Source organism: Acomys minous (genome assembly GCF_964271855.1).
Source record: "Acomys minous genome assembly, chromosome: 5".
Classification (NCBI taxonomy): domain Eukaryota; kingdom Metazoa; phylum Chordata; class Mammalia; order Rodentia; family Muridae; genus Acomys; species Acomys minous.
Genome location: NC_140494.1, coordinates 112,646,373 through 112,672,779, shown reverse-complemented (window position 1 = coordinate 112,672,779; position 26,407 = coordinate 112,646,373). Strand labels below are relative to the sequence as shown.

The window sequence follows — 26,407 nt, the reverse complement described above, 5'->3', positions numbered from 1 at the left end:
TGGGGGTTTGTTAGAGCGTTAAAAATTATAGGCTAGCTGGGCATGGTGTTGCACTCATTTATCCCAGCACTCAGGAGGCAGAGATAGGCGATCTCTGAGTTCAAGGCCAGCCTGGTCTGCAAAGCAAGTCCAGGACACCCAAGGCTACACAGATACCCTCTCTTGAAAAACTAAAATAAACAAATAAATGTTATAAAGTAATTTCTCTGTTTCTGAAGTACTTATCTGTGAGAGGCCAGATTTTCTTCTTATACTTGAGACACAGTAACATATTGTAGCAGATTGGATTCAGTCAGATAACAGTAACATGGAAGAGTATAAAGCAGTGTTGTTGTTTTTTTTTATTTTGAAAAAAATACTGCTTTTTGTAAAAATACACCTTTTTGTGTTAATATATATATGTAACTAATAAATGAATTAGTTAACTATTTTAACTTCTAATATAACATATCAGTGTTGATTTTCTTAACATTAGCAGCTCCTTGGGATGTTTAGTTCTATTAAGTGTGAAGATGTCCTGAGACCAAAAAAATTGTTACCTTCTTATAGTTAACTTTGTTTTCTTCTTCAGGCATCATATATTTCTTTAAGCACAGCAGATTGGAAAGTTGTGACTATCTTGTAGCACAGGAGATTATTGTTCTCTTGAGTATATGGCAACACCACATTTTTGTTACTATCTTTATTTTCAAATAAGTGATACTAGTTTGCCAGAGTTGCATTGTTTGTTGCTTCTAATGGCAATTTTCCCTCCCTTCTCCTTCTGATATTTGTTCACACCTTTTATTGCTTCCAGGAAGCTTTCTTAAGAAAAACACTAAGGACTTTGGCAGAGGTGACTAATCCTTACCTTCTTACCTTGATTCTCATTTTCTTATGTTTAAAGATTGTTAGGAGAGCCACTCGTATGTGTAAGAGAATTTCTGCAATGGTTTGAACTCGTGTAGATGTTTATTTTGCTATTCTGCATAGTGATTCTGTTTCTGGGAACTCCTTGATCAGTTGAATAAAATAGAAATCATTAGGTTTGTCATACTTGGTCTGAAAAAGATTTATGAATATGTTGACTGAAGGAAGCTCATTTAGACTTTGAAATTTGAGTCCCACTTATTGTTTTCCTTCATGCAGCTGCATTTGAGTTTTCTCTACCAGACAACCAAACGAGTCTTCTAGAAATCAATGTGATACAGATGATACCTGTCCCTTGACTGTGTAGTTGTTCACTCTTGCCTCCTCTCCACTTTCCTGCTCTTCCTTTCTCCATCCTTTGCTACCCCAGTGCTCTTAGTCACATTCTTTCTTCACTAAATCCCAGTGATATAAAGAGGGCTCTTGCAGATCTGATTGCATTTTAAAATTTAGACATTTGTCATAAAAATCAGAAAAATATGTTATGACTTCTGGTCTTTGACATTTTCAACTAATATTTTTGAAGAGAGAGAGAGAGAGAGAGAGAGAGAATGAATATGAGAATAATAAAACAACTTGGTGCTTTTTTCTTTGTAATTGAGTTACATGGAAAAAGTAAAGCCGAGAACTTCTCCTTGTAGCAATTAAAGGAACTCAATAGAGTTATACTTCCCGGACTATGTGTTTTATTGTAATTTTGAAATAATGCAGATTGTCTTTAGAAATGTTGAAGTTCTTAAAGTCTTGTTTCGAGGCCTTTACAAGTCTTGTAATTTGAGAATATCAGAGGACTATTCCATTTTAATCTATAACGAAACTTGACTACTACCAGCTATTTCTTGTATCATGATTCTTGCATTATCAGTTGGCTTTTTACATTGTGATTCTCCTTGTATTTTCTTAGGCCAAAGATGAAGAGGAAGCCTTTCTGGACTGGAGTGATGAAGATGATGGTGGGTTTGATCCAAGCACACTTCCAGATCCAGATAAGTACAGAAGTTCTGAAGATTCTGAGAGTGAAGATCTAAAGCTGACAACCAGGTGTGTTCTTACCCTTAGTGTCACCACTACAAATTTCACACATAGGCCCTTCCTGTTTTAATGAATTCAATGGTTACTAAACTATACTTCAAGGTTTTGTTGTTGTTGTTGTTGTTGTTTAACCTTTAATGTCCTATAAAATCCTGCTTCTGCTTGTTCTGTATGTCATACTCTTCTGATCATTTTAAGGATTTTGGTTAGTTTAATTTTTTTATTTCCTATTATCACAAATAACTATGATATACAAATTCTGTTTTCTTACTCTTTTTCTTTTTCCCCTCCTCCCTCATTCTTAATCTTTTATACTTGAACAGTTTATAAAGTAGAATAAGTACAAACAGGCAGGGTTTTATTTTGATAACTATCAATGGATTTTGATGAGAAAACTATTTAAAAATTATCCATGAAAATCTGGGTGTGTACGACATATCTGAAATTCTACCACTTAGGAGGCTGACAAAGGAGAATCACCATAAATTAAAGACCATCTTGGGCTATACACGTGAGTTCCAAGACAACCTGGAACATAAAATGAAACCTTGTCTTAGAAAACAAAAGAAGTGGGCAGGTGAGGTGGGTCAGCAGATAAAGGTACTTGCAGTCAAGTCTGATCCTAGAGACACACGTGGGAGAATGAGAGAACCAACTCTGCTGAGTTGTCTTTTGACTTTGTACTGTGTAGTTTGGAGACTAGCCTACAGTATTATATCTGACCCTCCTCCTTAAGGCAGCTAGATGAAGTTCCTCACAGAGGGAGTCCCAAGTAGAGCAAAGTATCCCCCTGGGCAGGACTTCCAAACACAAGAATAAATAGCAACAGACAGTGAGAACATCATCAGACCTGACTCTCATGGTGATGTCCAGCAGAAGCTGGCTGGGGAAGTGCAAGCAGTCAGCTGGAGTTCCCAATTTTGTATTTTCTCCATGGATGTATAACTTCTGACCTCTCTTTCTACTGCAGGCATTTTTATATCACAGTATAAACACTGTGGAAATTGTTTATCTTTTACCTGTTCTCATGGAACAATATTTTTGCTCGTGGGCTTTTTTTGCTTTCACTTCTCCTTTCCTGTCACAGTTTGTTTGGGGTTCCCATTTCCAGACAAGGAATCTTAGAGGATACTTGACATAGACATGCCTCGGTCTGAAGTGAGGGGACCAAACTCATTTCCACCTTCTCAATCATCTCAAACAGTACCTGCCAGTTTTCTAGTATAATGCATAGTATAGACCTCCATTGTGGGCACATCCTCCACAATTTCCCTATGCTAATGAATGGATTAACAAATAAATACTGATTTATTTAAATTAAAATATTTATAATTTTTAAAAAACCCCAAAGCCTCTGAGAATTAAAAGATGGCATTACACTTTCACACTTTATCCCATTAGCAAATAAAATAATAGAAAATTTTTATATAAATAATAACATTCTTTCCATTTAAAACCCGTTCATTTGTCTATCCTCTATTTGCCTCTATGCCCAAATTAAATGAAATGTGGTAAATTGAATAATGGTGTGACTTATCTCAGCATTTAAAAAAAGAGTTCTGTGTATTATAATAAGCTTGTATTGAGTATTAAGCTTCATGGCGTTCCTAATTCATTCAATAGAAGTTAGGGAGCAATGACAGGTAAATTTAATGTTTTTGATGTGAAGACAAAGGTTGGTGAGACCCTCAGATGATAGCCCAGGAGTCTAGAGTTGAAGAAATGGGCCACAGAAAACGTTAATTTATCTTTAAAGAAGAACAGTATTTGGCAAAGGTCTCAAAAAAAAAAAAGTATTTTCTTGGAAAGCCATGCTACAAAGAAACACTGAGTTAGTCTTTATTCAAACTGTGTGCTTATTGGTAAAAGGAAATTTTTACTTATCCAACATGTAATGGTGTCAGAAGCTTCAGGGATTTGTTATTGGGCAACTAGCTAGTGAACATACCGACTTTATAGTGTTTTCTGGTGCTAAATAACAGGCATATTAATTTTACTAGTGCAAAGAGCACCAAGGGTCAAATTATTTCATTAGGCTTTAGAAAAATAGAGACTTTGGGCAAAAAAAATTTGTTAGGATTTAGAAAATTACACACATGATTGTGCCACTCGAGGAGTAAGCACTTTAGGTTTAGTTTCCGAGTTATCCTTCAGAGGGTGTTGTGTTTCATGTTTGTCATTCTTTTTGCATAGTAGCATTTTCTGCCACAGCTAATGTGGTTTGTTCTCTAATGCCTCATATTGGTTTTTATAATAGTTTTATCCTCTTAATTGTCTTTTAGGAAAGCCTGGCTTTACATTGATTCTCTTTTATAGGAACACTTGCAGTTCCAGCTTCTGTTCTCTCTGTCAGTATTAATGATGTGAATATTAAGGCCTTTAAATGTTTGAATTTCTTAATTGATTGATAATAAAAGTGTAAGAGGCTATCTCCTTGGCCCTAAAAGTTTGAATAATTCAAGAAACAATAGACTATAAATTGAAGAAGCTGGGAGCAGATAGTACAGTGACAAAGACGATAAGGTATCTCAAAAGCTACCAAAATATTATATTGTAAGATGGAGTTTCAGATGCAAGATAGTTAAGTAGTACAAGGAAATTAAGACAGTTCCATTACAAGGGCAGCCACTTAACTGTGGCAGATTAAAGTTGTTCAGCATGTCTTAAGCTAAAATAATATTCTTTGTTGAAGAGAGTATGGACAGGATTTTATTGCTATCATGAGGATTTTATTCCTTCAATATACTTAAGAGTTCTCTGGTTTGTTTGGTGTGTGTGTGTGTGTGTGTGTGTGTGTGTGTGTGTGTGTGTGTGTGTGTGTGTGTTTGTGCGTGTGTACATACATACGCATTGTGTTGTTCAGCCTTCTCTTCTTACAGATTGAGAAATAAAACCTTTAAGAGGGTAAAATAATTTATGTCCATGATCACAGAAAGTATGTGTAAGTGAATCTGATTGCCTAGTTCTGCTTCAGTCACATGACATGGAACTTCTGTGGCTTTAAGAGAAGTTGGTCAGGAAAACTGAAGACATATTTGATGACGCTTGACTGGAGGTTGGGTCCATGTACTAACTAACTAGCTTTAGGATTGTTGGTATTCTGGCTCAGGTGATAGTGTTTGGGGCAGTTGGGGCTATAGGTAGTTTAACATTGCGTGTGGCCACCAGGAGTAGTATATCCCTCATCCTCTGAGTTGAGATAAAAAATGGCTTTAGATTTTGCTAGGTTGTCTGGAGTTGGGGCAGGGGGTGTTTATAGTAGTTCAGAATCACTGCACTAGACTCTGGTAGGCAGACATGTACCACTGGTGTTTCATGTCCTTATGGAAGATACATTTTATTTATATTTCTTTCCAAGTAGCCCAAGTCATGCTTCCTAACATCAAGAGGAATTGATACATAAGGTAAACCCTATTTATCATCCCTATACTAGAAAGCATGATTTATAATAAGGTATAAGGAGTCATCTGTAATTTAGCTAAAATACTCAGAAGGCCAATGATAGTACATTTTAAGAAGAGTAATTGCTGCAGCTACTACTTTTTGCAGAAATAATGTAGGCACAGGTGTCCTATGTTCCCGTCGGGCTACATCTTTTCTTTGCCTGTCGCAGACTTGATGACTCACTGAGGTTTTGTGATGTCAGCTCTTGGGTGTTCTCACTGCACGTTTACAGATCTGCTTGCTGTGCCCTTTCTTGCTTCCAGTGAGTACCTACAGATCCCATGCTGATCTTGTTATCATCACTCTCCCAGAAGCTTATTCTTTGCATATAAACGTGGAGCTTCCAAAGATGAGTTCAGTCTTAAGGGACTAGATAGAGCAATTAGGAAATAGCTGTTAGTCTTAAACTAGTGTGAATTGGTTTCATTTGAAGGTTTTTTTTTTAACTTTGTAGCTGTTCATAAATATTCATCATAGGGAACACTTTTTTGTCTCTCTACATGGAAAGACACTTTGTCAGTAGGAAGAAGGTGAGCCAGATTTAGTGAAGAATGACCAAATCTGTGCTCAGTAGCTCTTCCTCAGGGAAGTCGGACAGGAATTTTAAAAGTTTATATTTCTGTCCTCCTCAGTTCATTGCACAGCTGCAGGAGGATTTGAACCACCCTCGGGCCTCTGGAGTTATCCAAAGTGCTGAATGTCCTGCTTAGGTTCCAGAGACTCTAATGCTCATTGTTCAACTCCTTTAATTTAGCACAGCAGAGACACAGCTCTTGCTTGTTGTGCTCCTAGGAACACTGAACATTATGTGGCCTTGAGTTCCTTTTAAGGCTCCTACATGGGAGGAGAGGCCTGGGGATGGCAGTGGTGAAAATACAGTATACCCATGTAAAATAAAGCATCCTGGTTTATCCCCAGAAACAACTGAAATGGGGGCAGGGAGCGGGAAATGTGCTCATACTACAGGAGCCTTGTGCTGTTAGCCAAAGTTTGCCTCAGCCCCAAGCTTACTGTAGTCTTTTTCATAGCAGATTCAGACACAAAAGCTTGCTTTTTTTCTCTGATTCATTCTTCATTTTCATCCATTTCAAAGAGTCAATCTAGTTTTTTCTGACTTTTTCCTTCTCTTTTTTTCTTTCTGGGCCTGTGGAATTAGTTTAGGTAGAACTCATAGATGTTGGGATTTCTTTTTGTTATTACTAAAATAGAGACAAAACAACTTCATAGGAAAACTAGGGCTTTGCCTGGTTGACTTTGTGACATTATATTCCTTGGTCTGTTAAGAAGTAAACAGTCATTGTCCTTATCTCTAATATGTTTTGAAGCATGTTTATCTTTTAGCAGGAAAAGACTAACTTATGCAGTTGCCTTTGGATGTATAAATGATTTTTAAGTAGTCCATTGTAGTTACAATGCTTGAATGGAAAAAAGTATTTATCTCTGTGGTGAAGACACAGTAAGAATGTTTACATTGTTTTATCCACATTCTATCTAACTTATAAATATCAAAACTTCCTGTAACTGCAATTCCAGGATCTGTTCCCTTCTTTTGGCCTTTGTCAGCACCTGAACCTAGTTGCTGCACACATACACAAACACACATTCAAAATAAAATAAAATAATAATGAAATATCAGATTTGCTTGTCACCTGAGTGACTGTCATTTCTCTCCATACATTTTTTCCACAAAGAATGACTTACTGCCTGTATGTACTATCCATAATAAATGTAGGCACAGAGCACAAACGAATAAACAGGAACACCATTCCTGGCTTTCTCAGAGATTTTATTTTAGTTGTGATTACAAAGAGTTCAGCGCATGGTGTTGAAACTTGTAATGGATGAATGTTGTGATTTGCACGCCTGGAGATGTGCTAGGAAGGGCACACACAGGAAGTGAGCATGGAGAGCACATCAGCGCTGGGCCTCACTTGAGCCTTGTGGATCAGGAAGAGTTTCCTGAAGAAAATAACAGCTAAGCTACACCTGCAGTCGGGTGAGATGACAACTGTTCTTTTAAACTCTTTCGATCAGATTGTTTCTTTTAACCATGTCTCACAGTTAAAACTAAGAGATTTGACTCTTTGCATGCAGTATATTAATGTTTGTGTATACAGTACTATTCATCATGTTTGGCTTATGGTCATCCTCATGTGGATTACAAATGGTGGAAAAAACTTCCAAGTATTAAATATGATTAAAGAGAAACACCTGGATGTTCTAGATATTCATTATCCAATAAAATTGAGTGTTTAATATTTATAGTCTTAATGTTTCAAACAAAAAAAGTTAGACTCTTTGTATTCCCTTTCAATCTTTTATTTGTAGACTGCAGCGTTGAGCCAAGTCTGACTCCTTTGTAAGAAATTGCCAGGCTAAGGCAGAGGGCTTTCCTAGCATGTGCAAGCTCTGGGTCATTCTTCATGACTACAGAAACAAACAGTGAAAAAACGGGGGCACAGACAGATGACACAGGAAGTGTTGTATAGTGGTATGTTCGGTAGGTTGTTGTAGCTAGCATAAGGCCAGTTAGACTTACAGCTTGTGCTAAGGCTATTGTCACAATTTAAGTAAATAACTTCTGTGTGGAGGATGCCTTAGCCTGTGTTGAATAAATGGGTCCAATTGATGTGTGATTAGCTGCTCTTAACTGGTTCTTAATGCTAATCAATAGATGGTTACATGTTTGAGTTTTTTGTTTGGTCTTTTGTGTATTTGGTTTTTCCCTTAAAACATCTGTTTGATGCTGATTTTATCTTTGAGTAAATTTGATTGTCTTTGTAAATGTCTTAGTAAGTGAACTACTTCGATCTCTGTAGCTTCTCTTAGTAAATAGTTCTGTGGCATCTCTTCAGTCATTTTTGCTCAGCAAAATGTTTCAAGATTTTCAGTCAGGTTTATAATACACAGAGGACTTTTCACAAGCACATGTGCCTCAAAGATGAATTTCTGAGGAAGAAAAGATGGGCAGAAACAGTTTTCAGTGTGTGTGTGTGTGTGTGTGTGTGTGTGTGTGTGTGTGTGTGTGTGTGTGTGTATATGTATGTTCATGTATATGAGTGTGGGTATGTGCATACTGTAGGGAATGCATGGATGTCAGAGGACAGCCTCAGGTGTCTTTGGCAGGGTTACTATTGTTATGATAAAACACCATGACCAAAAGAAACTTGGGGAAGAAAGGATTTATTTTGCTTATGCTTCCACGTTTAGCCCATCATTAAAAGAAGCCAGGGCAAGTACTCAAATGGGAAGGGAACTCAAATGGCACAGGAACCTCGTGGCAGGAGCTGACGGAGAAGCCTTGGAGGAGTGCTGCTTACTGGCTTGCTCCTCGTGGCTTGCCTGATCTGCTTTCTTATAAAACCCAGGACCACCAACTCAGAGGTGGCACCACCCACAATGGGATGGGCCTTCTCCCATCAATCATAGTTAAGAAAATACCCTACAGGATTGCCTACAGCCCAGTCTTATGAAGACATTTTGTCAGCCACCGTTCCTTCCTCTCAGGTGACAATAGATTGGGTCAAGTTGACATTAAACTAGCCAGCACACCAGGTGTCATCATCTACTTTGTTCGAAGCAGGCGCTCCTTGTTGTTTGGCTCCCATCTCACTGTAGGAGGACTAGGATTACAGACACACAGCTTTACACATGTTCTTGGGACCCAAACTAGGCACTGAGATGCTGAACTTGGTCTGCAGTGGCTTTCCACAGACAATATAAGCAGCAGGGACTTGTGTATAAGGGAGTATTTGTTTTTCTACCTCTAAATACCCACCTCATCTCCTTAGCAACTAGGCCAGTCTGCAGTTTTACCTAATTCTTTTCTATGCACTGGGGGGAGTAGAGTGGAGAGGGGGGTTTCAAGGAAAATGAAGATCTGTAGTGTCACCACAATAAAATGTGTTCTTTCAGGAGTCCTTTGTGCTGACTTTTGTTAGATTTCTAAGGTGTACAGTGATGTTGGTCTTGTGTTTTATGATGTAATACACACACACACAGCTCTCCTCAGGGCAGAAGCTCTAATACAGAACATCTTCATTTCCAAGTTAAGCTTATATGAACTGCTTGCCCTAATACCTTTGGGACTTCACTCCACTATATTCATCTAAAGTACTGTATACAGCAGAAATTGACAAGTTTTCCTAGCAGATCTTTGTTTTCTAGTCTAGATCAGAGCCATGTCTTATAACACGTGAACTATTCTTAAGGCTTGGTATAATAGTTTTAACTGCAACAACCTTGTACTCGTATGGTTCAAGTTAAAGACATTCTGATGCCCTTGTTTTTTTCTCCAATCCCCCACATTATTTTAACATATGCTGTTTAATCTGAGCAGTCTACTATGCATGACAGGTGCCAGTTTTTGTTTTGTTCTTGTTCTTGTAATATATTAACCCCCGCCACTCCTTTACGTACTGGATGAAGCTTCCTAGGAATGACAGTGTAATAAAACCCATTTCTGATTGATGGGAAAATATATCACGGTCAGTTTCTCTCTCTTTGCCTTTTTCCTATCAATACAATCTCTATCTAGTTCTGCGGAATGATCTCAGAAGCATTGGTGGTGCAGCAGTAGCTGCTCTAGCAAGAGGAGGTTCTGTGAGTCAGGAGAGACTGCTGAATGTTTGTCACATGCACCCATCCATGCAGCTCTGGAATATTGACATAAACTTTGCAACATGAGAAGACATGTGATTGGGGGCATTAATCCTATATTAAAACAAAGTTTGGCTTTGCTGCAGTCAGAGCTTTGAATTCCTTTTACAAGTTTTGCAGCTTAGACATATTATTTAAGCTCTCTTTGGTTTCATGGTCAACCAAATGATAATGTATAATTTATAAGATTATTGTTGAAGATGTAATGAGAGTAAGAAGAAAGCCAGATATGAAACACAGTAGGGTCAGTGATACAGTGTGTGATAATTGTTGTAATTAGTAAAAGTGAAGCTGGCAGGAGTTTCTAAATCAGCATATAATTGATAAGAACATAATGTTTTCTGGGATATCCCCTTTTATTATTTTCCTTCTCAAAATCATTTATAAAGTGCTTAATATTCAAAATGTCAGCCCCTACATTTAGAATAGTCTGCAAAAATATTACACTGGTTGAAATGAATGATGCAGTGACATTTAAGCTATGTGATGTATTCAATATACACAGAGATATCCATATTACAAAGTTAGTGCCCTTCTCTGTTGGTTCATTAGCATTTACTCTATATATGTAGATAGTTAATAAACTGGAAATTGGCTCTATGGTAGGCAGAGAGTGAAAAAGAGAATGGCCCCCAGTCTCATAGAGCTCGTGCTTCTGGGAAGCAGACACACCACAAAGAAATAAGTGGGAAGTGAGACACCGTTTGTCATGAGGGCCTTGAAAAAAAATAATTGGTGAAGGCAGGATTGGGAGTTCACTTTAGATGAAGTAGTTAAGAAAGCCCTCTCTGAATAAAGGTCTGAAGAATTATTAAACACCTTCTGTAAGAAAAGAATGAATAATTTATCCTAGTATTTGAATCACGAATACTCTGGACAATTATTGCAATTTAAATATGAAACCTAATAGTATAGTAGTGATCCTAGAGTTATCTGTATTTCTGCCAAAGAAGAGTCTCAGCTACGCTTCATCACAACACTCTATACCCATCTATGTCCTGACTGGTACTAGCTTTGTGGCAGGTCATGCATGTGAGATGTACAGCCATTTTAAGCTATTCCAGGATCCTGTTAGAATAGGAAGAAGAAGGAGAAGGAGGAAAAGATGGGTGGGTCCTAAGCAAAGGCTGGGAGGTAATCTAGCTTATATTTTTGCTTTCTCCTGTTGATTAAGTAGCCCAGATTAAGTAGCCTCCATCTTGCAATGCAATTGCTTTATTCTTCCAAGTACTGTGATCATGGTGGAGCACTACAACTCCTAGCTTTTGAAAAATCTACTGAAAATAACCCAGCACCCATATATATCCTGACCCACTATGTCTTAACCTTCCTCAATTTCTGTGCTACGTTAGAGTATCAATGGGAAAAACTTTTTATTTGTAGCAGCATACTGTGTGCTTTGAAGGTTTGTGGAATTACAAAGAATAATTAACATGTACCTAGCTACTTAGAACTTTGAATTTAATTTTTATTTCAAAGAGTAATATAGAATAATTACAGAAAAAGCAGAAGGTACATGCATTAGCAAAACAAACGTTTAAAAGTAAACCTCCAAATCTTTATAATGTGGATGGATCCTCATTCCCTGTTGGTTTCTTTAAAAATTTCAGTATTCATAAAGAAAAGTTTTCAGTATATTCTTAATATCTTATATTTATTTTTATAAAGTATTTACTGAATCAATCCTTTAGGGTTGGATCTTTGGGGGTTTAACCTTCTGAAATTAAAAATAGCTCTACCTTAAATTTATCTTCCATAAGAAATATTTGAGCATATCCTTAATTATTGCCTTGGGCAAGATTCCCAGAAGAAAATTTTCTGGGCATGCTTACTCTAAAACTCTTGAAAAGTGCTGCCAAACAGGTGAGGACAGTCATATTAATGCCCATAAGGCACAGTGCTGGGTCCAAATAACTAATGAACAATTTAAGCTATATCAAATTCAGAGGGAGGAGATCCCCATTGATAAGCCAGTTGTGTACCTTTAGTTGTATGATTTGTTCTTTAAATGCACAATAATGAAATCTCTGGTTTTCAGATTATTAAAAGATTAGGATCTCTGAATATTTCGACTTTGTTAGTAGGGGCTTTTGGTGCTCTGACTAAGCTTTACTTTTACTTTTTAAGATGTGCTTTATGTTGTTAATGTTGAGTTATTGTAATATGGCCCTTTCTGATACTTGGCTCAAACATTTTAAGGGTGGGGAAGAGTTCAGCACTTTATAATCTGTAGGAGTGCTGATAGAAGATAAAATGTGGAACTCAACCCCAGATATTATGCACCCTGAAGGCAGGGTGCAGGTAGGCGAGATGCAGGTAGGCGGGATGCAGGTAGGCGGGGTGCAGGTAGGCGGGGTGCAGGTAGGCGGGGTGCAGGTAGGCGGGGTGCAGGTAGGCGGGGTGCAGGTAGGCGGGGTGCAGGTAGGCGGGTGCAGGTAGGCGGGGTGCAGGTAGGCGGGGTGCAGGTAGACGGGGTGCAGGTAGGCGGGGTGCAGGTAGGCGGGGTGCAGGTAGGCGGGGTGCACTAGGCGGGGTGCAGGTAGGCGGGTGCAGGTAGGCGGGTGCAGGTAGGCGGGGTGCAGGTAGGCGGGGTGCAGGTAGGCATGGTGCAGGTAGGCGGGGTGCAGGTAGGTAGCTACTGCCAGTTATCTGTGTGCCATTTTACTCCCTACAGTTCATTAGGGTTCACTTACTTTATGAATGGAGCTCATAATTGTGAATTTCTATTCTGGAATAAATTACAGTTTCATTTTTCCAGCCTTAGCATCTTCAGAATGTTTTAGCCTCTACTTGCTAAATGTTACTGATGATGTTTTGCTGTGTTAGGTTGTGCTGTTTTATGGAGTTTTGTTTTATTTTGTTTTCACTTTGTTACTGTAACCAAACACTGGACAAAAAGCAGCTTAAGGGGAGAATGGTTTGCTTTATTGGCTTAGATTCTAAGGGACACAGGCAGTTATGGCTGGGAAGAGATGGCAGCAGGTCACTGGAAACTGGTCACATTACATCTCTAGTGAAGAAGCAGAGAAAGTATGACTACTGGCGCCCAGATGGCTTTCACAGTTTTATTCGGTCCAGGACTTCAACCCATGGGACGTTTCAGTTGGTGTTTAGGGTGGATCCTTCCATCTCGCTTAACCCATGCTAGACACTCCCACACAGATATGGCAGGGGTTTGTCTAGTAGACGATTGGATCTGTCAACTTGACAGTCAACTCTTGGCCTCAACTGTGCTTCTAGAATTTGTAGAAAACAATTTAAGAACCAAGAAATTAAGTGAACATGGCTTATATTAGTCGGCTAATGATGGGGATGTCCCAGCCCCTTCTTAGATCCAGTGAACTCCCTCCATGTACAGGTACTCATAGGACAGAGGCCATTTGCCCAATGCAGCAGGGTGTGAAACAGCTGAGGGCTGTTAGCACTGCAGTATGGGAAAGAGGCCCTTTCTGAAGAAACCAGATTGTTGCTTTTCTGAATATTGCTTCTTGGGCCTAAATTGTGGCAGATTATCTATAGAATTCCCATTTCATTACCAGATGATTTTGTTATTCATGACGTTACTTATTTGCTTGCCATAGAAAGTAGTCAGAAAATGCCTTCCTAAAATTGCATTTGCTAATTGAACATAGACGACATTCATATCTGATTTTCCTTTGGAGGAAACATCTGAAGCTGCTATGTTCTGCAGAGAATATAATCCACAAGAGACATCAACAGAGGAAGACACATTAATAGAGCCTACTGATTAAGTTTTCTGTGAGCCTCTCTGAGGGGCAGTGGATGTGCAAAATGGACAAGACCAGTGCTGTCTTTACAACCCAGTGGGATTGGCACAAAGCTGGCCATACTCCTAAGCACATTAGGACCGAATATCTTTTTTAAAGCTTTTTTTTTTTTTTAAATCAACAAAAATTATCTTGATTCTTTCTGGCTGAGTTTCTTTCAAAAAGTCTTTCGTGTTCATTGTTCCAGGCTCCCTTTCAAAATTCAGCAATTTGTGGCTTTGAATAACACATCATGTCATCTCGTTTGCCTTTCCTCCATTGGTGAAAGAGAATGGCTGAGTCGGAGCATTTGGGTACTTCTGGGAGGTAAATGGGAGAATTAGCTGTAGTTTTGCTTCCAGCTGGTTATAAATGCATTTGCTGATTAGGCATTTTCACTTTTGTATCAGGCTATCTTCTAAACAGTAATAGAGTCCATTCAGACATGAACAATTTGTTCTTTTTGAACACCTCATGTTGTTGGAATAATAATGTAATATTTATGTGTTTTTTTTTCCTCTGATTATTACATACAGCCACTGTGAAAAATTTTTGAACAGGTGTAAATTTTAGGCAGTAAGTAAGTTAATGTGAAGAACTATTGTATGTTTTTATTTATCTAGTTTCATTTAATTATCAGAACAATTCTAAGTAAGTGATTTAGCCTCAGAGTTTGATTGGCTGTTTCTCTCCTCGCTTTCCCCTCTCCACTCTCCTCCTCCCTTTCCCCTTCTGCTCGCCCCTTCTCCTGCTTCCTTTCTCCCTTCCTTCCTTCCTTCCCCCTCATTATGGGTTTATGTAAATTTTAGGAATTTTGTCATAATTCCTTGTAAATTGTAGAATTGTTCTCCCCACTTCTGTACAGAATGACACTGATACTTTGATAGGGACTGTGCTGCCTCTGGATGTCACTTTGGATGTTTTAAACAATGTTGATTCTTTTAATCTATGAATGTAGAATATATTTTCACTTTTTGTTTCCTCTTTAAAATCTTTTCATTAGTGTCTTATCATTGAGTTCCTTCACCTAGGTATTATTCTTAGATGTTTTATTTTTATAACTACTATAAGTAGGATAGCTTTCTTGATTTCTATTTCAGAAAATTTATTGTTGTACATAGTAATGCTATTGATTTTTGTATGTTGATTTCACATTCTGTGTCTTTGCTGAGTTTACTGATTAGTTCCAATACTTTGTAGGCATTTGGGGATTTTCTGTATAAAGTATTTGTCTTTCTGTGGTTATCTCTCTGTGTGTCATTGTCTGTCTTGGTAGTTAACTGAATCACACTGTTACTGTGTTTTTTATTTCCTGTATGTTTGGTGTTTGTCAGTTACAGGTATTTGCTTTGTGGTTACCTGTTACAGTTATTTTTTATAAAATAGTGATTGTTTCTCTTAGCTTATTTCTTAACCCGGCTATCACACAAATAATCACAACTCCTGAGCAGTTTAGGTCTGTTCTTACCCCTCTATGCTATGCAAACATCCCAGGCATACTTGGACTTTATAGCTTTCCTCAGCTCCAGTGCTTCCTCTTGATCTTCCTTAGACCTCTACCTATGGCTGAATACCTGGCTCAGTCCCCTACTTCCTCTCCTAACTCCTCCTCATCTGGCTTGTGGGAAGTCCAGCCCTATTCTCTCCCCTGCTTATCAATTGGCTGTAAGCTACTTTATTGACACAATTGGGGAGTACAGTTTACACAACATTTAGATAGTAAATTCTCAGAACAAACCTTGTAACCAGACACGATGGTTACAGAAATTTCCATTTAAACTACACAGTAGCCATATGCCTACAGTCATGGTTTTTTGTTTTTTGCTTTTTTTACTATGTTGAGCTATTTAGAAATGATTACTGACTTCCTTACCCTGTGCTGATCAGTTAGTTTGCAAATAGCTGTTCTGTTCAACTAGATGGATGTGTGGCTGGGGAGATTGTCGGCCACTCTTACTCAAGCCATGCTGTTCCGTGCGCTACAGCTGAATTGCCTTGAATATGATATCTCAAAGTGTTTTGAAGATTTGTGTGTGTGTGTGTGTGTGTGTGTGTGTGTGTGTGCGCGCGCGCGCGCGCACGCGCGTGCATGTGTGTCTTGAAGATTTTTAAAAATACATTTATTGAATCATGAATGTGCATGGACACTTGTGGAAGTCAGAAAATAATTCTGCTATTTGAGTTCCCATCTCACCTGCCCTGTGTTTTTTTTTCCTGTGTTTTGTTTTTATTTAATGCATTTAATGATTTTTTTCCCCCTTCTTCTCAGAAGTTAGTTCTACTTTAATGGCCAGTGTGCAGGATATATGCTGACTTAATCAACAGGGCTTGGTGTCTGTCTGTTTCTTTCCTTTCCTTTCCTTTCCTTTCCTTCTTCCTTCCTTCCTTCCTTCCTTCCTTCCTTCCTTCCTTCCTTCCTTCCTTCCTCTCTCTCTCTGTCTTCCTCTCTCTCTCTCTCTTTCTTTCTTGCTTGCTTGCTTTCTTGCTTTCTTGCTTTCTTTCTTGCTATCTTGCTTTCTTGCTTTCTTGCTTTCTTTCTTGCTTTTCGAGATGGGGTTTCTCTGTGTAGTCTTGGCTGTCCTGGACTCACTTTGTAGACCAGGCTGATCTTCAACTTGCAGTGATCCACCTGCCTCTGCCTCCCAAGTGCTGGGATTAAAGGCGTGTGCCACCACACCTGGCCAGGACTTTGTTTCTTAAGACTGCATTGCGCATTAGGCCCGCATTTTCAAAGGAAAGTAATTGATTTGGGTTTTTATTTTTTGTTTTTTTGTTTTGTTGTTGTTGACATTTTAGATTCTTTATCATAACAAAATCCTGTTAATATTAGAATTAGTATCTGATACCCATAACTGTATCTGTAGCCTACATAACCTGCTACTGAAAATAAAATAGCTTAACTTTAAATGGAGATAATTTGATATGTTAAGACAAGGATAGTATTAACATATAGTCTGATATACCTAAGAGGCTTTTCAGTGCCTTCAAGTTATGGACAATATATCCAGAGCTTCCTGTTGTTATTATGTGGAATGCCACATTATTTGTGCAGCACCCTGCACATGCCTGTTTTATGTTAGACCCTGTGACCATGCCCTAATGGCAAAGTGTGTATATGGAACATAGCTGACCTGGTGTTCTGGTTTCTCTCTGTCTCATATAATGTCATTTTACCAACTACCTGTTCTACATTTGGGTTATTCTCTCCCATTTTAAATGTTTGACTTCATAGTAATGAGTTAATTATTTATAAAGTAAATCATTGGATTTGTTCCCACCAGTGACACCAAGAAGAAGCAAGAAATGAGGAAAAGAAGCAACACTGAAGTAGATGATGTAGGACCAAGAAGTCATCATGGAAAGAAGGCCAAGTGGGAAACGTTAGAGCCTTTGGATACAGGCTTGTCTTTAGCAGAGGATGAAGAGCTGGTGCTACACCTGCTCAGAAGTCAAAGCTAAATGCTTTCTGTGCCTTTGTGTACTTTGATACCTCTGGTCGTCATTATGTGCGCAAGAAGTTGGAAAGAACTTTGGGGCATTTAGGTGCTGCATGTCTTTAACAGAATGGCCACAACGTTCACAAACTGAGTTTTGAAACATCAAGGGACATACTCAGAGTAACAGTGTATTTATATTTTACCATTTGCAGTGTGTGCTCTGTTAGGACTTACCTATAGGCTCCTGTTCCCCATCATTGGACATGCTTGTTTTGTTTGTTTTCGCAGTGCTGAGGATTAAACCAAGGCCTTGCATGTGGTAAATAGTGCTCTGCTACTGAGCTGTATGCCTAGTTTCTGTGTCTTTGTTTACAGGAAGGTTCTGGATCCCTTGTTCATTTAGAAAAACCCATTATTTAGACAACACAGAAAATTTAATGTTACTGTTAAATGACTAATAATTTTATGTATATTTCATTATTTCCAAAGAAGCAGTATAATGGACTAGCCATTACAAAGAATGAGTATTTTTTAATTGAGTTATTAAAAAATAAACATTTCCTATAATATAAAGTACTATTGTTTTCATTGTATCCAGTGATCTGCAAAACACAACCAATTCCTGAAACATGTTTTTTTGTATTGTTAATTTAGCCTGCTTAAAAGTAACACATTGCCCTTACACTTAGAGGATATGCTGGCAGTTATTCATAGAATCTCTAGACATCTGAGGACATTGTTCATGTGCTCTATTTAGCAGGTGTCATGGGTCTCTACCCAACTCCTGATAGTAAGAAAATGAGGTAGACCCTTGTTTTGTTACAAATACTATCAGTCTCCAAAAAGAAAACATGTGGAGAAATCTGGGCATTGACATTAAACAGCTGATTTAATGTAGATTATCACACCCAGGGTTCTTTTCCTAACCCCATTTTCCTATCACATTCACTATCAAAGCTAATTTTCAGTAATAGCTATAAATTCAAGCCTTAAGGAAGCTCTTAAGGACGAAGATTGATTGTATCACACTTGGGTATCTCAGCACTGCCAATGCAGCCTATCTGTATTTGTTTATGAAAAACTGTCTCCTCTTTCTTGTATGTTCAGTGTCCTCACGAGTGAGCATCTTCCCACAATCAAAATGGCTGTCTGTTTTCCCCATTCCCAATGCACTGCTCCTGCTGGTTTTTCTTTAGAGACCATCCATTGCTTATTCTCAAAGCTTCAGCCTCTACTCAGAGTTCAGAGTCTTACTGGGATTTGCCCAGACCCCTGAGGTTCTTAACTAGTCTCTGTGCTTCTACCAGCACACTGTCTAACCTACCTTCCCTGGGATGCATTCCGTAGCCTGTAGATGTGAGCAGGCTTCTCTCTTGTTTCGTCTGTCTCAGTGTCTATCACGTGATACAGTCATCCTTTGACTAAAACCCTGTTGCCCTATTCTGACAGTTTCCTTGAGAACAGGGTTATGTTTTATCCATCCTTTATATCCTGCAGGCCAATACAGTGCCTTCTCTATAGTTTATAATTAGGGCTATGATTTAATGACTAATCATAGCAAACCAAGATAAATCTATTTACTTTTTAATGTAATATTTTTTTAATTTTTGAGAATTCACATACATACTTTGATTATATTTACCTACTCTCTCCTCCAATTCTTTCTGGGCACCCTCTCTTCATTCCTCTCTTCTGACTTTATGCTTCTATTTTTTCATGGCCTACTGAGTCCAGTTAGTGTTGCCTGTATATCCATAGGAGTGGGGCCGTCCACTGGGGCACAGTAAGGGAACATATCTGTGGAGAAAACTGAGTCTCCCTCTCCTGGCAGCTGGGAGCTGTAAGTAGCTCCTCAGCTCTGATTGGGGGGCTCATACACCCCCTGCCCCAGCCATGCCATAATGTTGAGTGGCTCAGTTGTGTGCAGGTGGCCACATCTACTGTGAATTTAGGAGTGCAACTGTCTTGTCCTGTGTAGAAGGCACTGTTTTGTCCTAGTCCTCCCAACCTCTTTTTATAAATCTTCCACCATAAACTGAGACAGCTTTTAAAGGTATATTGTAATGCATTGCTCTGTCACCTCTGGAGGAAGGAGATGCAGTTGATGGACAGGAAAACTAGTTGTAATTACTTTAATAGAGAAGAAAAAAAAGGAAAGTGGGGTTTAAAAATCCCAAGATTCTGAGGTTAGAATTTCTGACAGTCTTGTCATTGAAGACCTTCAAAGGTCACTGAGTGCAAGAATGCATAAACTGAAGGCTTACCATTGATTTTATGCTGTGCCATTTTAGGTTTTGTTTTGTTTTTTAAGAAGAGAAATTAAGCTTATTGGCTGCCTGTATATAATTATTGAATACATACATTGCAAGGCATTTGGTTCATAAAGTACTTTGGATTGTGGTTTATCTGTAGAACTGAGTGGATCTTCATTAAGCAGTTCAGGGTATTCTTGGCTAATTTCAAAAGCTATCTAAAAGTCAGGTAATAGTGCGTGGTAGATGCTGGCTCTACCAGCTCCTGTCAGACTTCCACCCACCTGGACAGTGTGGACCAGAGACAAAGGTGGCCCTTCAGTCTGGGCCCAAGGTGAAGCCGACTAGGCGGGACTAGACCTGCCAAACAAGGAACACCTGGGTCCTGGTTTAACATGACCTGAAAGAAACATTAGAACAAATGAGAATAGCGGTTGGTTTAGTCGAGTCCAACACTGCTACACACTCTGTACCTGTCCCATGAGTCACTTTCCTGCCTCCGTTTATTTAGCTGGGAGAGGGGACCAAATTTTAGTTGGTATCATAAAAAGAGCAGATGGCTTAAAAAGGACAGTGCTTATTTGATGGAGGGAGCTATTGCAGGGTTTTAGGACACAAAGAGGATGCAGTTTATATGTTCTAGGACCCAGAGACTAATTCTCGCTGCTAAATGAGAACTGAAAGGCCATTCATCAGACTCGCTAGTGTAAAATAATCCCCAAAATTACATAAGTCACCTAAAGCAAAAGCGTTTGGAGAGCTGCCATCTCATAAGCTTACATGACATTCTGGGTTTGTTTGGTGCCATGCAAAATGGATAAGTTTAATTAAACGTAATTAATTTTGTTATACAACACTTGAATACCCTGAACATGAAGTAATCTCTGCGCCTTGATACCAAAGGCTGCCAAAGGATGCAGATGTTCTTGAGAGGCGGTACTGTAAGGAGTCTGCAGTCAAGATTCGAAACCTTACTTTGAATCACTTAAGAATAGACATAATCCTGGTATGATTTTCTTCCACTGCCCCTGCCCATCAGATAGCTCAGGGCAGACATGTTCCACATCACATTAGCTAGTGCCTGCTGACTCGGCAATTGGCATCTACCCCTTCACTTAGATGTGTGAGACACTGACGCAGACAAATGACATTTTTATTCTCAGCTGAAATTGAGGAACCAAGAAAGAAGTTTACAGGACAGAATGGGGATTGTAGTAATGGACAAAAAAAATTGAGCTCGGATTATGAGTTAAGCAAATACGCAAGTGAAGGAAGGATGCTGTCCAGAAGAAAAAGAATATGTGCCTAAGAGATGTAGAGGTTCTGGGGAGCTGAAGGAATGTGAAGAATAGCACATCATGGTCGGGGATGACTAGACAAGGCTTGCCGCAGTGATTCATCTGATTCAACTTGATTGGATAGAGAAGGCCCTGCTTAAGTTAAGACACACCCCTTAGTATATCTATGAAGATGCTTCCAAGGATGAATAGATGATGAATCATTTAAATCCACTGGTAAAATTCAAAATTTTAATAAACTTGGAAAACACAGAGGATGAGGTCAGTTTAGAAGTAGGTCTCTAGGCAAGTTCTGGCCTCTTTCTGTTAAAGTGTGGCTACTGGGCCATGATGTGATGAGCATCTCTGTGACACCCTCACATTACTATGGACTTGCAAACCCTGAGCAACAGAAGTTACTCCTTGTTTCTGTTGACTCACTCCTGTATTTGACATTTTGGACCCTAAACTGACTCTCTATAGAGTTTGTGTTCATGAACCTGGATAAGAGAAGCATTCTACAATGTTGTAAACTAATAAAAAGGCTCTATGGATAGAAGGGAAATAAGAGCAGGGACATGGCAAAAGACCATTTACATGTCTTAAATGTATGCTAAAACCTAAACCTACACCTTGCTTACATCAGCAGCCCATCCAGAAGCCATGTTGACATGATGCTGGCTGACCTCCTTTTGCAATTTTCCCTTCACATAACCCTACCATTTCTCTCTACAGCCAGTGAAGGGTCGATACAAACGATTTATACCTTCCTCTAATCTTTTAATAGAAAATGTGCTTTTTTTCTTTTGGTCTAATAGATACTTTTCCAAATACTCCTTGCCCTTGCTGCTGGGAGTTCTGGGAACTTGTCTTAGAAACAGTCCTTTTGGAGATAGCATCAGTAATGCTTCAATAAACTTTTATTTCAGGGGCCTCCTTATTCTCAAGAGTAACAGGCTAAACCTTTTATGGGTGCTGTTAGATTTCTGAGACAGACTCTGTCTCACTGCCTGAGAGGTGAGATCCCATAACTTAAACTAGTTGGAGTGAATCTTTTTTGAGTTTTTCCCCCTCAAAAAACTTTAATAAAATTTAGGGGTAAAGAGTGCTGCTTCTTGGATTGCAATTTACGAAGGAATCACCTGAGAATTTTCAGATACCAGGCTTGGATCCAGCAGGGCTGGGGTGGGGCTGGAATTGTGTGTTTCTGTGATAGGATGCTGATGGTGTCGGCCCATGGCTGTTTTTTTTTTTTTTTAAATTGAGGCTGTAATGGAATTCAGAGTTATTAAATTATTGTTCACAGACAGGTAGTCTATCAGAGTCCCAGCAGGAAACAGATGGTGCACACAAATTAGGCTAATCCTAAAGGGGCGGGTGTTAATAAAAACATTATTTACATATAAGAGGGTGGAGTGAGAGAATCACAAAAGCTTGTCTACTGTAACGCTACTAATAGAGGCGTTACCAGCCCCACCTTGCGACTTGAAGGTTAGTGACTAAAACGCAGAAAAGGAGAGTAGACACACAGCTGCTTTGTGACCTTCAAGTTGAAGTATACACTCAGCAGGTGGCTAAAAAGAGCCTAGAGAATAAAAGCAGGCGCCTTGCTGTCTTCACTGGACTCTGCTTGGTGGTCTTCATTGCTACAACCCCACTGGAAGTCAAAGAGCAGGTTGTCTCCCAGGAAGCAGCAGGGTGGATAAGCCTGGGATGCAGCAAAAAGTGGATGTAAACAAAGATGCACAGGACATGTCCGTAGCGGAAAGTGAAGCAGAGTAACTGAACAGCAGGAGTAGGGAGCAGCAGGGGTGGATGATGGGTTTAAAGTCTGAAGAAACGGGCCTCACTTTGCAGACACGTTAGCAGTAGAAGAGTGCCCAACCACGTGGCTGGGCCCTCCTCACTGTCAGTTCACGGCCACTGTCTTTCAGTGAACCTTTAGGCTTTCCTCAGTTTCGTCTGCTCACTTCCCTCTCCTGACAGCCCTGCAAAGCTTCTCCCTCATTCTTGGCTAATGACCTTGCTTTGGCTGTTGCTAAGAAGGACACAGTCCAAAGAGAGTTTGCTGCTCTGTGCCCATCTGCTTCCAGCACCTGAGCTGTGTGCTACTCTGTTCCCTCCTGCTGCCGGTATGTCACCCCTATCTCGTCACTGCTACTACAGGTGCCTCCTTTATTGCTTAGTGGACAAACATGTCCCCTGTAATGGATCCCGTCTCAAAAAAATTAAAACTAAAATTTTGGTCCCTTCCCTACCACCTTAAATCATTTCCCTCCCTTACAAGCATATCTAACCTTTTGACACTAAAGTGATTCATCTAGAAAGTTCACATTTGAGAACCACATGATCAAATTACGAAAAACAGTCACAGAAAAATCTCATGATATTTTCATTAAGTGTATGTTTTTTGTAATCTGTTGATTTATATAGGTAAATGGTTAAACTGTAGTATGACCCATACAATGGATTAGTATTTAGCAACTAAAAAGAATGTTATTGACTTAAGTTCTTTATGAAGGGACCTCAAGTTAACGGTGCTGGGTAACAGGAGCCATTTGTAGCTATCTTAGGGCACATACGGCCCACAGATTTCTCATCTGTGTGACCCATACACTCAGGGTAGACATGATTTGCCTATTGGTGTAGCTCCTCAAAAGACCGTCTGTTTCCATTTATACCATTCTCCTAACAGTTTATGAGACATAGCTGATATTCAATACGCTGCACATGTTGGAAGTACGAAGTGTGCATACAGACATCTACGAAGCCATATGTAATTGTTCCCACCCAAAGATTTTTCTCATGCCACTTTGTATTCTCTGCCTTATGACTTCCTTCCTCTTCTCACTGTGCTTTCTCACCAACCATTGATCTCTTTTTCTTCACTATTAAAGAGTCCACGTTGTCTAGAATGTTCTATAAATGGGATCATAAGTTTGAATTGATTTTGTCTTGTTTCTGTTACTCAGCATCATTATCCTGAGGTCAATCCATGGAGCACTTAAGTCAATGGCATATTCTTTTTTGTTGCTGAATACTAACCTATTGTATGGGTCGTATCACAGTTTAAACATTTACCTGTAAGCCAACAGAATAAAGTTTCTTTGTTTATGTTTGGAAACTGCAAGTCCAGCTGCTATGAACCTTCTTTGTACGATGCCTCGGAGTAGAAAGGCTGCTTCATGTTGTAGTGTACACTTACCTTATGAAAACATTTTGGAATGTTTTTCTTAAATGGCTATTATGATTGTGTCCATAGTGTGTAAAAGGCCCCATTTCTCCGCCATTGCTTCATATGGGAAGTCATTTTAACAGCTGCTTAGTGGTGTCACATTGTGACTTTTGTTGTCCCAACACCTGAAAACAGTGAGTGCTTTTCCATATGCTTCTGTGTCATTGGTGGATTCTTTGATGCAGTATCTTTCATATTATGCTAATTATCTTTGTTTATGAATCTTTGAGCTTGGAGAAGTTTGGTATTCTATGTGCAAATTCTTTGTTGCATATATGACTTTAAAATATTTTCTCTTAGTCTGAGTTTCTCTTAACGTATTTATCTACTAGCTATCATTTTAAGAACAAGAACTTTAATTTTTGATGTTCAGTGTATTTGACTCTTCCTCTTCCTATGTCACAGCTCATAAACATGTTCTTATCCTAAGATCATGGCTTCTATCTTTTCCTCTCAGATTTTATAATTTTGGAGTTTCTATTCACATTTCCGCTTCATTTAGAGATGATTCATAGTACAATACGATTTGTCATCTAAACTTCAGTGTTTAGATATGACCATCTCTTTGATCAGACATCATTGGTTGGAAAGACTAGTCTTTCACCACTGAATCAATCACCTTTGGAGGTTTTTTCAAACACAGAACAGTTAAGTCTTATACAGTGTTCAACCAAGGCACCCAGAGATGGTTGGTCCACCTCTATACGGCATGCGCCTCATTAGCAGGCATGGCTGGATAGGAACTTAGGTGCTTCTGGAGCTTCTGGGGGGCGGGAATCACATCCCTTTCTCCAGTCCCTTTCTTCACATTACTGTGACAGGTCTTTCATGGAAATGAGGCCCGTGGCCAGCACCACTTAGCTGTTTTTTTTTTAGTGTGATTGATGATCTTCATCTTTGCTGGATTGATAAGACTGTCAGCTTTCTTCCTCAGCTTCCCTGTGACGCCAAATAATGTTTTTCCATCACTCTGACAGAGAGTAATTCCTATGTGTATTGTACCATAAAGGTGCCATGGGAGGATGGATACCGGGAGCCATTCCATTATTAAGCTTTTGTTTTTTCTTTGCTAAAACAGATTTTGTTAGATTGCCATGTACTTCAGTGTTCCTGTATGCACAATCAATTCTTGAGGCTCATCCTAATTGATCTACCTGTAGAGTTTGACTTTCTCATCTTATTATAACCCTGACTCTTCAGTCTCATTTTCTGTTTGTTTCTCATGTTTTTTTGTTTCTTTCTATTTGCTTTGTTTGTTTCCCTAATTACATGTGAGTTGTGCGTAATTAGGGCTTCATTAAAGCATTTTTATATATTATGTTATAATGTATTTGCTCATATTTACCTCCCATTAACCTTTTTGACCCCATCTCATTCCTACTGATCTCCTTCTTCCAAGCCTGTTCTGTTTCCACTTTGATATCCCTTGCTCCCTCCCTCCCTTTTGTCCTCCTCTTCCTCCCCACCCCCCACCCCCCACTGTGTGTGTGATAAGTTTAGTTAGGGCTACTTCCCTGAACATGAAGAGCAGTATTTACCAGAACATGAGCAGTTAACCAGTGTCTATACCTCCCAAGAAGCAGCAACTGCCACTAGTTCTCCAGGGAGGTGGCATCTTGTGACCCTCTTCCCATACCTGTGATAGGATGTTGATGGGTCCAATCTTGTGCAGGTAATCACCACTCTTGTGTGTTCATGGATAGAGTGCCATGTCACACCTGGAAGACAGTGCTCGGCAACACCCCTACCTTTCACCCAGCTCTGACAGTCTTTCTGTGCACTATTCCATAATGTTCCCTGAGCCTAGGAGAAGGTATAGAAATGTCCCATTTAGGGCCAATCATTTTTCAGGTATTGTTATCACTTTGACCATATGAGTCTCTGTTGTACTGGGGAAAAAGCTGCTCAGGTCAAAGCTGAACGCAGCACTAACCTGTGGGCATAAACAGAAACATTCATTTTGGTGGCCTTAACATGTCCATATAAACGAACAACAGTAGTAGCTTCCCCAATAGGGCCTTAGACCTCCCCAGTCACAGGTTGAAATCTTGCTCTGGTGTACATTGTCTGTCTCTTTATCATCTGCGTTGATTGTCTCAAGCTAAGAACGTTGAGATATTCATGACTTGTCTCTCATACCCTTCATCTAACCCTAGCGAGTCTGCTTAGCTCTTCCTGTGCAACAGTCAACTCGTCCCCGGTCGTACTGTGGTTCCTGCGGCATGCTAAGTCTCCATTCCCTGGACTGTTGCAGTCACCTCCTAACGGGATTCATTGCTACTGCCTTTCCTGTCACAAGCATCCCCAGTCATCCTTGAAAATCATAGATTGGCTTGTGTCATTCTTCAAAATGCACTGACGCTTTATCCTACTGCAGATAAAATCTAAAGCCTTC

At 39.3% G+C, this 26,407-nt stretch overlaps 1 protein-coding gene across 1 annotated transcript in view; it reads left to right on the top strand.

Moving 5' to 3' along the window:
* DDX10 (DEAD-box helicase 10) overlaps nt 1-17,821 on the top strand; it is a 129,054-nt gene extending 111,233 nt beyond the window's left edge. Inside the window, exons 17-18 of the mRNA XM_084781378.1 lie at nt 1,814-1,950; nt 17,093-17,821. Coding sequence (XP_084637504.1) covers nt 1,814-1,950; nt 17,093-17,270 — 315 coding nt within the window. The 3' untranslated portion in view covers nt 17,271-17,821. The remainder of the gene's footprint in view (nt 1-1,813; nt 1,951-17,092) is intronic.
* The last annotated feature ends 8,586 nt before the right edge of the window (nt 17,822-26,407 follow it).